The 12,696-nt window shown below is 30.1% G+C and overlaps 1 protein-coding gene across 4 annotated transcripts; it reads left to right on the top strand.

Annotated features, from left to right (window-relative positions):
- The first annotated feature begins 6,833 nt into the window (after window positions 1-6,833).
- LOC107934464 (uncharacterized) lies at window positions 6,834-12,393 on the top strand. Of its 4 annotated transcripts, none has more exons than XM_016866894.2 (6): window positions 6,834-7,806; window positions 8,428-8,652; window positions 8,818-10,473; window positions 10,560-10,723; window positions 11,018-11,186; window positions 11,293-12,393. In XM_016866894.2, exons 2-6 carry the CDS (start codon window positions 8,502-8,504, stop codon window positions 11,910-11,912), a joined length of 2,760 nt encoding a protein of 919 aa, XP_016722383.1. In that variant the 5' UTR covers window positions 6,834-7,806; window positions 8,428-8,501; the 3' UTR covers window positions 11,913-12,393. The 4 variants fall into 4 exon arrangements, with proteins under 4 accessions (XP_016722383.1, XP_016722382.1, XP_040943969.1 ...); XM_016866893.2 differs by having other exon boundaries at window positions 6,863-7,806; window positions 10,551-10,723; XM_041088035.1 differs by lacking the exon at window positions 6,834-7,806 and adding an exon at window positions 7,925-8,011 and having other exon boundaries at window positions 10,551-10,723.
- The last annotated feature ends 303 nt before the right edge of the window (window positions 12,394-12,696 follow it).

Here is a 12,696-nt window from a genome sequence, read left to right as displayed (position 1 = left end):
TTAATAATTTATTTAATCAAATCGATGGAACAAAAAACCAATCGAGTGATTAAATTAACTACCAGTCTAATTTTGAAAACCTAACCCTAATCCTTTAATCATATCATCTAATTGATTTGATTAATTTGGATAAAATAGTAATTTCGTCTCATCTAAGTTGTTATTTATAAATAATTTTAGAAACCGATTCCAACTTAAAATATCTTTTTTAATTCTAATTACAAATGTTCAAATTTAGAGAATTTTGTAATTCCAATATTTAATAAGATGTCATCCCTTCTCATTAGGGGAGAGCAAAATTTGATTTTATTAAAAAAATTGAAAAAAATTTTAAATTTTGAATTAACTAGTTCGAGTTATTGAAATTATTCGGATTAAATTAAATAAAAAATTAAAATTTTCGGTTTAACTCAAATATGAATTACACAATTTGAGTTATCCGAAAATCTGAATAAGAAAAGACAAAACTACGTCGTTTTAATAAATGTCTACCCATCAACCTTACTTATGTAGTTAAATAATCTTATACTTTGTCTACTAGTTAAATAATCAGCCCATGTAAACGCAACATTGAGTATAAATAATAAGATTCGTTAACTCGATTTGAAAAAAAAAATTCAAATTGAGTTAGGTTGCTAAAATAGGATTCGTCAACTCGACTAACTTAAAATATTTTTACTCGAATAGGCTCGACTCGACCGAATGCTCACTCCTACTTTTCACAATAGGAAAATATATTTTATTTTTCGTATTCTTTTGAATCACATTTTTGGACTTTAAGATTGTTGGGCATTCTTTCTTAAAGATGCTAATTGTTTCGTGGCTTTTTCTTTTTAAATCAATCGGAATTGCATTGAATTTGATATCAAATGAACACCAGTTTGAAATTCAAAATTGATCATTCTACTCCCAATATGTTATCATGATAATGATGATGACCAACATGTCATGAAATAGGCAAGCATAATTTAGCAAAGCGAAACGGAAAGTGGACTGAGCATATGCCTCGGTTCCCTTTCCCATTTATGGTTATAGGTGCATTCATATTTTGTTTAAGTTGGATAATTGTTGTAATAATTCTTTTTAAAATATTATATATTCATATTATATTTATGTTATTTTTTCATATGTTTTTTTATTAATTGTGTTTTATTTCTTTTTTTTCGCATGACATGAACATTTTATCAGATATAACACTTAAAGCAAGTAAAAGAAGATTAAGGATTTCGTTCAATTTGTCAATTAAGTCTTAACTTGATTAATATGAGCATTGTTGTCAACGTAGGAAGATATAGATTTGAGGGTGCTGAAGCGCATTATCCTCTTATTTATACGTTCGGAGGAACTATTAATAATTTTAAATATTATGTAAAGAAAATCTAATTAGAAAAAATCTCATTCAAACTTTAAAAGGTAAAGTCATAATTAAAGCAATTTCAGCCGTCGAAACCTACCTAATACATTGTCAGTTACATAATAGAGTTATAAATATATTTTATTTCTCATTAGATCTTTCTTAAGTAAAATTACTATGAAAATCCTTATATTAATAGTTAGATTACATTTTACTTTTTTACTCAAAAAAGACAAATCAATCTCAGTACGTTAGATCAATTAATTAGCAATTGATAGAATAACCAACAGTAACACATGATATGCTACATATACATTATGTTGACATATATGGACTAATTTTTAATTGTGAAAATGGATAAAATTTTTAACAGAATGATCAGTTTACTCTTTTATCTAACGTATAAAGATTAATTTATTCATTTTTAATAAAAAATTAAAATAAAATTTAACTCTTAATACATATGCCTCTATAATATTTTTACAGTCTTCTTTACCATTTCCTTTAAATAAAGTTGGTACCCAACCCGCGGCGGCCATAACGAAAATTTCAAGATTTGGCCAACAAAACCTCTTCTTTTCTCTTAATAATAATAATCAAAAGTATGATCACCATCATCATGGTTTTTGACTAAAAAACAATTACACACAATGGTGGGTGGCTTCCACCACCATAATCCCATCATAAATTTTGCACTTATAATCTTTTTGTACTCTATATAACCATTTTATTTTATTTTATTCAACTAAGTATAATCTTTAAAAGAAAATTATATATATATAATATGACTAAACCCCAAGCTAATTATCCATATTTATTTTGGTTCAAATTTAAATATTATTCTCATTATCAGCTTCATTATATTTTATAATAATTAATATAAAGTGCCTATAAATTACAAATCTTTGCTCACACGGCATCTATCCTTTCACAAATGTGTGGAAGTCACTCAAAAATATATTCTCATATCCACTTTTTTTTTTTAATTTTTTAATTTATTTTTAGTTGTACTCCCACGCGTTTTGTATTTTTTTAAAATTATTTTTTATTACTTGTTACTAAAGTAGGCATGTTATCCGTGACTAAGCAAAAATAAAAATTCTAAAATATTTCTAATTATATTATATTATTATATGTATTTTGAAGTTTATATTATAATATTCAATGAAAGCGGAATGGTTGCCTTTTATTGTACGTTTTAGGTGAAACATTTTGATTAATAATAAAATATACAAAAAATATATTATTTGAGTTATTGTTAAGCTAGTTAGAATTCTTTATTTTATATTATGTCGATTAAGGTTTAGCTCGATTGTATTGATATTGATATTGTTATCAGCGTAGGAGAACGTGAGTTCGAGTGCGTTGAACGCATTATCTTTCTATTTAAAGGTTGAGGAGGGAGTATGAGTAGTTTTAAGTATCATATCAAAAGGAGTAAATATGATAAAAACCTATAATACTACTTCCTGCTTAATATATTCCATTTTTATATAGTTTATGTATTTTTCATATCTTACTATAGAAGTAATTTTATGAGAAATTTCTTGATCCAATGGAGTAATGTAAATATTTAAATAAACAAGACATGACAGAATTAAAAATATTTTATATAAAAAATTATATTATATAAATATCCATGTATATATATATATATAGTGACATCTATTTTTGTACAATTTTCACCTTTACATTTCCCTATCAATGCACTGGAAGATAACACCATGGCTTTACATTTCTCAACATCACCAGCAAGGCCCTAGCTTATCTTTTTCCATTCTAGAGTAAGAAAAAGTAGACACCAATGGACCGACATTCATAATTTTGAAAACAAACAAACTATCTATGATATAGAATAATTTTATCATAAAGATTGTATAAAATAGAAAAATAGTAATTTTATTATAAAGATTACTAATGAATAATTTTTGTAGGAAAGATTATTAATGAATAATTAATATATAAAAATTCACAAATTTAATAAAAAGGATTTACAGAATATATGAAAATAGTATCAATACATTTGTCATATCTATGACACTATCACGTGTAAAAGTATTATGGATGTCCCTGTATTAAAAGTTGAATTGTATTTTGTTTTCTCTGCTCGAAAACTGGTCTAATTAGTCTATATACGTTTAGATTAAAAAACAAACTGCAAGGGAGAAGCCAAAAAAAATGTTAGGGGGCCAAAATTAAATTGTAATTTTTACGATAGTAAAAATGTAATTTCATAATTTTAATAACATATATATTTATATTTTTCAAAGGATTAAAACAGTTTTTTATCATTTTTAGGGGACAAAAATATAATTTTATCTTTACTAATTTAAAATTTTAAAAATTTTAAAGGGCTAATCCATTTTAAGGGGATAGGCCCTACCAACCCTCTAGTTATGCCACTGGCAAACTTATCCTTTTATTAAAAATTCATTCCATTTTTACTGTTAATAATTGTTATTTGCACATCTGCATGAGGTACACGTGGCACGTCATATGTCGTTGTTTGATTATTTCGTCAATTATGTTAGTTTTAACAGTACAATTTGAAAAAAAATTTAACTGAAACGATCAATTTACTTTTTGGTATAACGTATCGAGACTAATTTATCAATTTTTTAGTATGGGAGCAAAATAAAAATTTGACTCATAATATAAAATTCTGATGATACTTTTTATTATCCACTATCACCCCATACCTAGATAATTAATATAATCCAAGAATATAAGTTATAATATGATTATAATGTAATATTATGATATAATTAAAATATATTATAAAATATGATAGGTTATAAAAACCAATAAACTATAATATAAATACATGAATATTTGAAAATTTATATAATAAAATTTATTAATAATTTTTAAAATTTTTATTAGTATAAATATAGTACTATAAACTCAAATTAATACAAACCATAGCAGATAAAGAAGTGTCACTGCTTGTCGCAAACCATCACAAGTCCGTTCAATAGCCACCAGATGTAGAAAAAATGTCTACCTAGGTGAGGATGAGGCCACTTAGGGCCTAGGGAAACTCCCTCCTCCATTGCAGTAGGTTTAGAACGATACACTTTTGAGAAGAAAGACTCCAAAAGGTAGTGAAAATCTAATGAATAGTATTAGAAGCTTTGAAAGAGACCGAAAGCCTGCAGAAATGATTAAAACCTTATGAAACTGAGTAGTACACCAGAAGCTCTAGAAGAACTTAGCCTTGTGTAGAATTGCATAGGCTAGTGTAAAATATTCTAGAGACACAATTTTGACCGTCCATGGTAATTAATCCTAGTTGTAGGATAAAAAACTTTAGCCTATATAAAGGAAACGCCCTCCTTTTGAGTAGTAACATTGCATTTGTATGTAGAGAGATTTTAACTTAGACACTCAATAACCCAAATCCATTGCATTAACTAACAAATAATCCTTTATTACCGTTTATTAATATTTAAAATCTATATAAATATAAAATAGATTTAATATTATTATAGACACATAAAAATAATTGTTGAATATCAAGAAATGATAAAATAAATGATTTTGATGATTTTTAGGGTTAATAGGCATAGGTATTAATCACAAAATCTAGGGAAATTAACTAAGAAAGAATAGAACATTAGTATAAATCAAAAGCTTTTAATTTGATGAAAACTCTATTAACTTTTTTATTTCACTTCAATTACATTTTTTCTTCAACAATTTCACAAAAAAAAGCACTAATAATAAAAAAATCATGAAAATATTAACTTGTTAATTTAAAAAATACACATTCTATGACATTCTTTAATTATTTTCAATTCAAAATAGTTTATATATTTTTAAAATCAACTTCAACCCCTCGAAACCACATGACTCTACCATGCTTGTACTCCAGTATCAAATATATCAAAATATTGTACATAAAAACAACCATAAATTAATCTAAATAATACTAAAAAATAATATTCATTAAGTTTATTAATTTAATTATGCCTTCAATCCATTAACTTGTTACAGTTTTAAAACTTGAGCTTTTGAATTCAACCAATTTAGTTAAAAAATTTAAACTCTAATAGATAATATTAAAAATTAACTTCTGTTAAATTTAAATATGTGTTGTGAATTAAATTTTAAATCAAAATTTTGAATATTAACATATCACATATTTAAATTTAATGAAAATTTATTAATAATGTTATTAATTAAATTTTAATTTTTAATTCAAATAAGTACATTGTAATTAAAAAATTAAGTGTTAAAGATTCAACACTAAATTTAAGTTTTAAAATATGCTTATTATGTTAATTAAATTTAAGTATGAATATAATTAGATTATTTTAAATTAGAACAATATTTTATCCACCATCTGTTAGGAGTGAGCGTTCGATTGGATTATGTGAAAATTTTTCTAGTTGGATTAAGTGATCGTATTTTATAATCCTAACTCGATTTAATTTTTTTTCCAAATCGAATCGAGTAAAATTGTTCTAGTTAAATTAAAAAAAAAAGTTAAACATGTTAAGTTAAAATCTTGTTACAATATAGCTAATGTCATGTTTGAGCACATAAATTTGAATCCATATATATATATATATTTGAGAACTCTTTCAAAGCAAAATAAGATAAAAAATACAATACTTTAATATGATAAATTTGAATTGTTATTTTACTTCTTTAAGTATTTTGGAAATTTTAAATTTTTATTATATATCCTTTAGAATTTTTAATTTTTATATTTTTAAATATATGTATGAAAATTTGTAAATTTTTTTTATAAATATTTTCAAAATTTTCAAAATTTGAAAATTTTTTAATTTTTTGATTTTTTTTTACTTTTTTTTTGAAAGGGATCAGTTTGCTCAATTTTGAAATTGGCAGGACCAAACAAGTATTTACACCAATCTATTATTCGAGTTATTCGATTTGTAAAATTCAACTTGACTTGAACTCGAAAAACCGAATTAATTATTCAAGTTGATTATAAAAACTGAATAATTTAATTTGATTAACTTGAATTTTAATTTTTTCTATTTTTTCGAGTCGAATCGAGTTTTGTTCACCCCTATCGTCTATACATAAGTCTCATGCACTATCAATGAATAATAACATGTCACCTAATCATTAAATTAAACAAAAAATACAGAGGACTTGTAAATAAATACTAATAATATTAATTCTTATAAATAAATATTAATAACTCTCAAAATTAGGATAATGGATTTAAGTTTTTGGGTCTTAAGATCTCGTCATTAATTTTTATTTAATTATATTTAAATAAAATTATTAGTCTTTATTTATACATTCTCCGTTATTTTTTATTTTATTTAATAATTTATACAACTAATATATATAGTGTTACTAAAATAAAATAAATTTAATTCTATATTAAATTATTCTTATCTACTTATCTATATATGGTAAGCAAAATTAAACTTTTTTTTAAATTTCTCTAAATTTGCTTTAAAAGTGGGTCCAATTCCATAAAACAAAAAAACCCCAACTGTCACGTCTCCTCTTCCCAACTATTGACGACTTCCTTTGTCTTTGGCCAACAGTATTTGTAACTCTCTTCCTTTTTTTTTTCTCTCCCACTTCCACTTTCTTTCTTTCTTTTTCATTTTTTTTCAATTTTCATTTCTTTTAAGCCTCTTTGCTCTTTTTCTTTGTTTTCACTTTATTTTCCCAGTCCATAATGCCTGCCCATTTCATGTTTTCTTGATAAAAAATCAAGGGTCGGTGCCAGATAAAAGCATTGTTTTCTTCATTTTTTTTCTTTTTTCTTTTGGTTGTCAAAATATGCCACCACCATCACCACCCACAATTTCTTCCTATTTTCTCTCTATATTTCAGTTTTTTCTGAGTTTTTTCTCTGTTTTTTAATTTATGGGAGCTTAGTGCAAGGGGCTAGCTTTTGAGGCTGAAGTGGGAATTTCAGAAAAAAAAATCTGATTTTGATCCTTTTTTTTATCAGAATTTTGAAGAAAAAACTAATTTGGGTGTTCATAGAAAGCTTTGTGCTTGGTTGCTATCAATGGAAGAAATGAAAATTTGGTTGTTTCAAGTACTTTTGAGATTATGGCATTCAAGGCATTGAAAATGACAAAAAAAGAAGCTACCCAGTTTTTCTTTTAAGTACTTCAACTATGTCAATTGTACAAATATGGTATAATTCTGGCTTTTTTTTTTTGGGAGGGGAATTCAACTTTAGCCCATGCAAAGGCACAGTCTTCAAGTAGTTTACTACGTTCAAGGCTTTGATCACTTCCCCAAGTTGATGATTTTGCATGTCTTTTTGTTGATTTTCAAGTGTTTAGAGATAAAGGGATTCTCAATCTGTAATCTTCAGTTTCAATTGATCTTTCCATTGAAGTGAATATCCAAGAAAAAAGGGCTAAAAAAAAGAGAGAATTTTCACAATTCTCTTTGAGTCCCTTAGTGAGGAATTTGAGGCATTGGTCAAGGCAAAAAGACAGGTAGTTTAATGATACCTTGGCATCCAAAGAAAGTTTTTGCCTTTGAAGCTTGTGGCTTACACTGCTTAGGGAAACTTGAGTTGTTGAAATTGGAATATTGTTATATATATTACTCTTTTATGGTAACATATTAGCTACATTTTTGTGACTGTTATTCTCTCCTAGTTCTTTCTGGTTTTGGGTTTTAAACAACTCTTTACTTCAAGTACATTCATTTCTTCATCCAACAGCTTTCTGATTTTACAGTTTTTGTGACATTATTGGACTATGATTTAGGTGCTGCATGAGGGAAATTAGAGCCATATTTGTGTAAAAGAAGAGGTTAGAAGGAAAGGGTTAGCAATGTTTAAGAAAAGTTCAGAACTGATGTCTTTAAAACCTGATCTGTTTATGTCTGGTTTTGCATATCAATGTCACGAGTCTCTCATGAGTTCATATGCTATTTGGGCTGATCTTATTGCAGTGATAGTCATATGGTTATTTAATACATTTATCTTTGGTTTCTTGTCTGAAACATTGATTTACAGAGCTAGTTTTTTATTTATGTTTTGTCTGTCTTGACAGTTTTGCTTATGTTTCTTTATTATGTCCTTTTAATTGTTGATTCCATCTGTTTATCAGATTCGAAATCGCCTGTCAGCAAAATTTTTTTGATTACAAAAGCATTCTTGTCTCAAATAAAGACTGTATTTATCATGGCGAAAAGATCGAATAGACGCCCTGTTCGATACGAAAGGGATCAAATGGGTTGTATGTGGGGCTTGATTACTATGTTCGATTTCCGCCATGGTCGATCAACTCAGAGACTGCTTTCAGATAGAAGGCGCGGGAACAGAAATGTAGTCGGTAAGTGATTTATAAATGGCCTTTTGGATTGCCCTTATATTGTTAAAAGATTATTTAGCTTGTTTGTATCATTAAATATAAAATCGGTAGTATGTGCCCTACACAGGAATGTTCATAGAAGAACAAGATCAGCATAGATTCTTAGTTTTCTTTTTGATTTTGCAGGTATGGGAAATTCGGGAAATAAAATTAACATGTCAACTAGTTCGGGTGAAGATAAGGCAATGGCAATGGATACATGTAAGCCAAGCGTAAAGAAACTTCTCGAAGAAGAAATGTCAAGAGAGCATGCTACAAAGGAAGAGGTAAACAATACTGAACTTGATGCAAAACAGTTTGATTCGGGTGAAGGAGACAATGAAAGGAAGAACCAGAAAAGAAGAAACAAAACTCGGAAGAAAAGTTCCGGTGGCAGTCTTGATGTTGATGCTGCTAAGACCTTGGTATCAGAAATATCTTGTTATCATAAATCTGAGCAACAAACTACAAGCAATCTTGACATAGAGAATCTTGTAGAAGAGCTCTGTCAGGAAATGGGTCAAAAAAGAATCGATTGTGTGAATCGTGACCAGCCTGTTGAAGGTCACATGCAGCCAAACATGAAGAGTTCCCGTTTCGAAGAAATGAGCGAGGCTATCAAGTTCTTAGTGAGCCAAAAGCTTATTAATAGGAACCAACTTACTGAAGGTGGGGAACTCCAAGCCTCAAAAGAAGCTATGCATGCACTTCAAATTTTGAGTTTAAATGAGGAACTGTTTTTGAAACTTCTACGAGATCCAAACTCATCATTGGTCAAAAATTCTAAGAACTCGCCAAATGCTCGAGATGAGGAGTCTAAGCCCTTTTCCAGATCCAACTTTTCAGAGCAAGAGCCTGTTGGTTTAAGACAACTGAATGAGACTGTTAATAGAAAACAGCGTAATTTCTTTAGAAGAAAGTCCAAGTCTCTGGAAAGAGACTTATCAGATGAACAGAAGGTTTCCGAAGCTTCAACTAAAATTGTAGTTTTGAAGCCTGGACCGACATGCTCACAAACTGCTGAAACTGGAAGTAGCATTGGTTCGTCACCCGAATCTAAGAACATCATCAGACGTCGTGAAACAAATGAGAAAGTTGGTTCCCACTTTTTCCTGTCTGAAATTAAAAGAAAGTTTAGACACGCTATGGGAAGAGAGCATCATAGAATCCCTGCAAAAGAAATACCGAAAAGACTTTCCGGTGAGCGGCAAAGTTCGAGTGACAATGGAGGATTAAAGGAATATATTGGGATGAATTCTCCTACTAAAGACCATTTCTTTATTGAAAGAATTGCGAAACCTTCCAGTAGTGTCAAGAAAGGAGAAAAGACAAGCAAGCTAAAGGGCCCTGAATCGAGTACAGAATATGAGACTACTCATTTTTCCAGGCATTCAAACATCTATATCGAGGCAAAGAAACATCTCTCTGAGATGCTAACCAATGGGGATGACATTATGGATCTTTCAGGCAGACAGGTTCCGAAAACCTTAGGGAGGATTCTCTCTCTCCCAGATTATAACTCATCACCCATCGGCAGCCCTGCGAGGAACCCAGAGCCTAGTTCTATAGCTGCACAGTCAAGATTCGCCAGCCCGGACAAGCTCCAGAAGTTACAAAACAATGTGAGTAAACTAAGTCAATCCGCAGAGGAACCAGAGAGCCGGCCTGGCGTTTCTGATAATAAAAACGGTGATGAAGTCCGAGGTGATAATGCAATTTTAAACAAACTCGACGCTTGTGTGAATGATGATAAAGAGGATCAAAGTCATTCTTCTTCTACTAAAGATGAAATGGGTTGCGAAGGTATTATTTTATAGTTATTTAATTTTTGATGGCAATCATGAATATCGAGGTTTATTAATATTTAACCTTGATAAAAGTTTATGCAGGTGAAGTCATTGTTGTTGAGGAAACTGAAATTACGGTTGAAGAAGAAACCGAGCTCTTGGATGCTTCCTCTGAGACAAATGACTATTCAATTACTAGAGATGACAAAAATGTCGATATGTCAGAAGTTTATGATGAAAAGCAATATCCGGAATGCTTGAAACAGGTAAGTGTAATGCCATTTGCTAAGTATTGTAATTATGAAGTAGATTGTAATGATGAACACATGCTGCTTACGCCCTTCGATTAATATCCGATCTTCCATCGGGAATATGGAAAATATATCGCCCATTTGATATCATCATGGTTTTCTATTATTATGTTGAAGGCAGAGTTAAAACTCCATAAGGAAAATATTTGCTCTTCCGATTACCTTGCTGGTGTTCAATTTGTTGTATGCATCGCATGTGTTATGTCTCATCACTCTCATCCTACCGATTTTCTTTTCTTCTATCTCCAGGATTTAACCGAAGAGGACCAACAACTGTTTTCTCCATTAGCTTCTCCATCAAACTCATCATTAACCAAAAAGGTTGAAGGTCTAGAGGAGCGACCGAGTCCCGTTTCTGTTCTCGAGCCAATATTTGCCGAGGATGTTATCAGCCCTGCTAGCATCAGATGTATTTCTGGTAAGACATATGAGTAAAGCCTTCTGTTTTATTTCATATTCTACATTTGTTTTTAACCTTCTTGTGCCACATTTTGGATGATGCGGATTTTTTCACCAATCTTCAGGTGAAACATCCATGCAACCACTAAGAATTCGATTCGAAGAACATGGTGGCTCTTTAGCCACAAATTGCAGTAATCGTTTTAAAACTTGTATGGATGATAAGGAATCAATATATGAGTACGTAAAGGCAGTGGTAGAAGCCTCAAGTTTCGAATGGGATGAATTCTACATCAGGTCACTTTCTTCGGACATGCTTCTTGACCCTTTGTTGCTTGATGAGGTAGAATACTTGCCCAACCAACTTTGTCATGACAAAAACCTCCTCTTTGATTGCATTAATGAAGTTCTGGTGGAGGTTTGTGGGTACTATTTGGGTTCCCCTGGCGTATCGTTTGTTAAAACCAACATCCGTCCTATCCCAAACTTGAAAAAGACCATTGAAGAGGTCTGGCAAGGGGTTTATTGGCACATGCTCCCAATGCCATTGCCTCGTTCTCTGGACCAGATAGTTAGAAAAGACATGGCTAAGGCTGGAACATGGATGGATCTTCGACTTGACACTGATTGTATTGGCGGTGAAATTAGCGAAGCCATATTCGAAGACTTTGTTGAAGACACTATAACAAGCTACTTAAATGTAAGTCTGGAATGTGAATATCATGCTGAAGGACTACAAGAGTGATATCAACTTGTAAGAGGTGACTGACTCGATTTTGTTCATACTTCATACCAATAATGCACCTCTCAATGAGTCAGAATTGGAAAAAGCAAGCTAATCGAGGTCTCAACCTAGCAAGAATGGCTTAATTTAACTCTCCTTGAAATGTTTTATGCTTCTTTGTAACCTTTTCCATTCAAATCATGTCAAAATGGTAGAAATCTTACCCGCATCAAATAACCAATCAACATGGAGTTCTTACAAGTGAGTTTGAAGCTTCCTATTTCATGTGCAGAGATCCATTGCAATGCAAACACTTGATTTCAGAGGCCTTGGTTTAGTTTAATCAATAACTACACTATACCATGGTGTCATTTCTCCTAGTGCAAGTGATGATAAACTTTTCTTTATTACCGGGTAGAGTTTGTAGATTTTGGTGTGTATTTGTTTGTGTGTGGATGGTGTGTTCTTAACTCTGATTTCATTTATTCTTGGGTTTGGTTAACTAGTGTTCTTCCTTATATCTGTGTGCATGGGGCATTTAGACCTGTGAGTGCTTTGAAGTGGAGTGATTGACTACTATGATAGATTTCATACACCTGATATGTATGTATGCATGTAGAAGCTACGATTGTTGAAAATAATAATAACACTGAACATCTTGAAAGAATACATACATGAGTTAATTTCACCATACATCCCCAAACTATAACCTTCATTCTAAATTGGTCCTCAAACTTTAAAACATTTTAATTACATTCCTCAATCATTGATGTTATATCAGTAAGGTCTTTACATTATGTACTAC

The sequence above is a fragment of the Gossypium hirsutum genome, chromosome D02, assembly GCF_007990345.1.
Source record: "Gossypium hirsutum isolate 1008001.06 chromosome D02, Gossypium_hirsutum_v2.1, whole genome shotgun sequence".
Classification (NCBI taxonomy): domain Eukaryota; kingdom Viridiplantae; phylum Streptophyta; class Magnoliopsida; order Malvales; family Malvaceae; genus Gossypium; species Gossypium hirsutum.
The sequence above is the reverse complement of the archived record's forward strand: the minus strand, read 5'-3'. Positions and strand labels throughout refer to the sequence as shown.

Excerpts from the sequence above, each read along its gene's own strand:
- LOC107934464 (XM_016866893.2), top strand. The coding sequence starts at position 8,502 with ATGGCGAAAAGATCGAATAGACGCCCTGTTCGATACGAAAGGGATCAA. Across the intron at positions 8,653-8,817 it reads CGGGAACAGAAATGTAGTCG|GTATGGGAAATTCGGGAAAT; the intron begins GTAAGTGATTTA and ends TTGATTTTGCAG. Across the intron at positions 10,474-10,550 it reads AGATGAAATGGGTTGCGAAG|TTTATGCAGGTGAAGTCATT; the intron begins GTATTATTTTAT and ends CCTTGATAAAAG.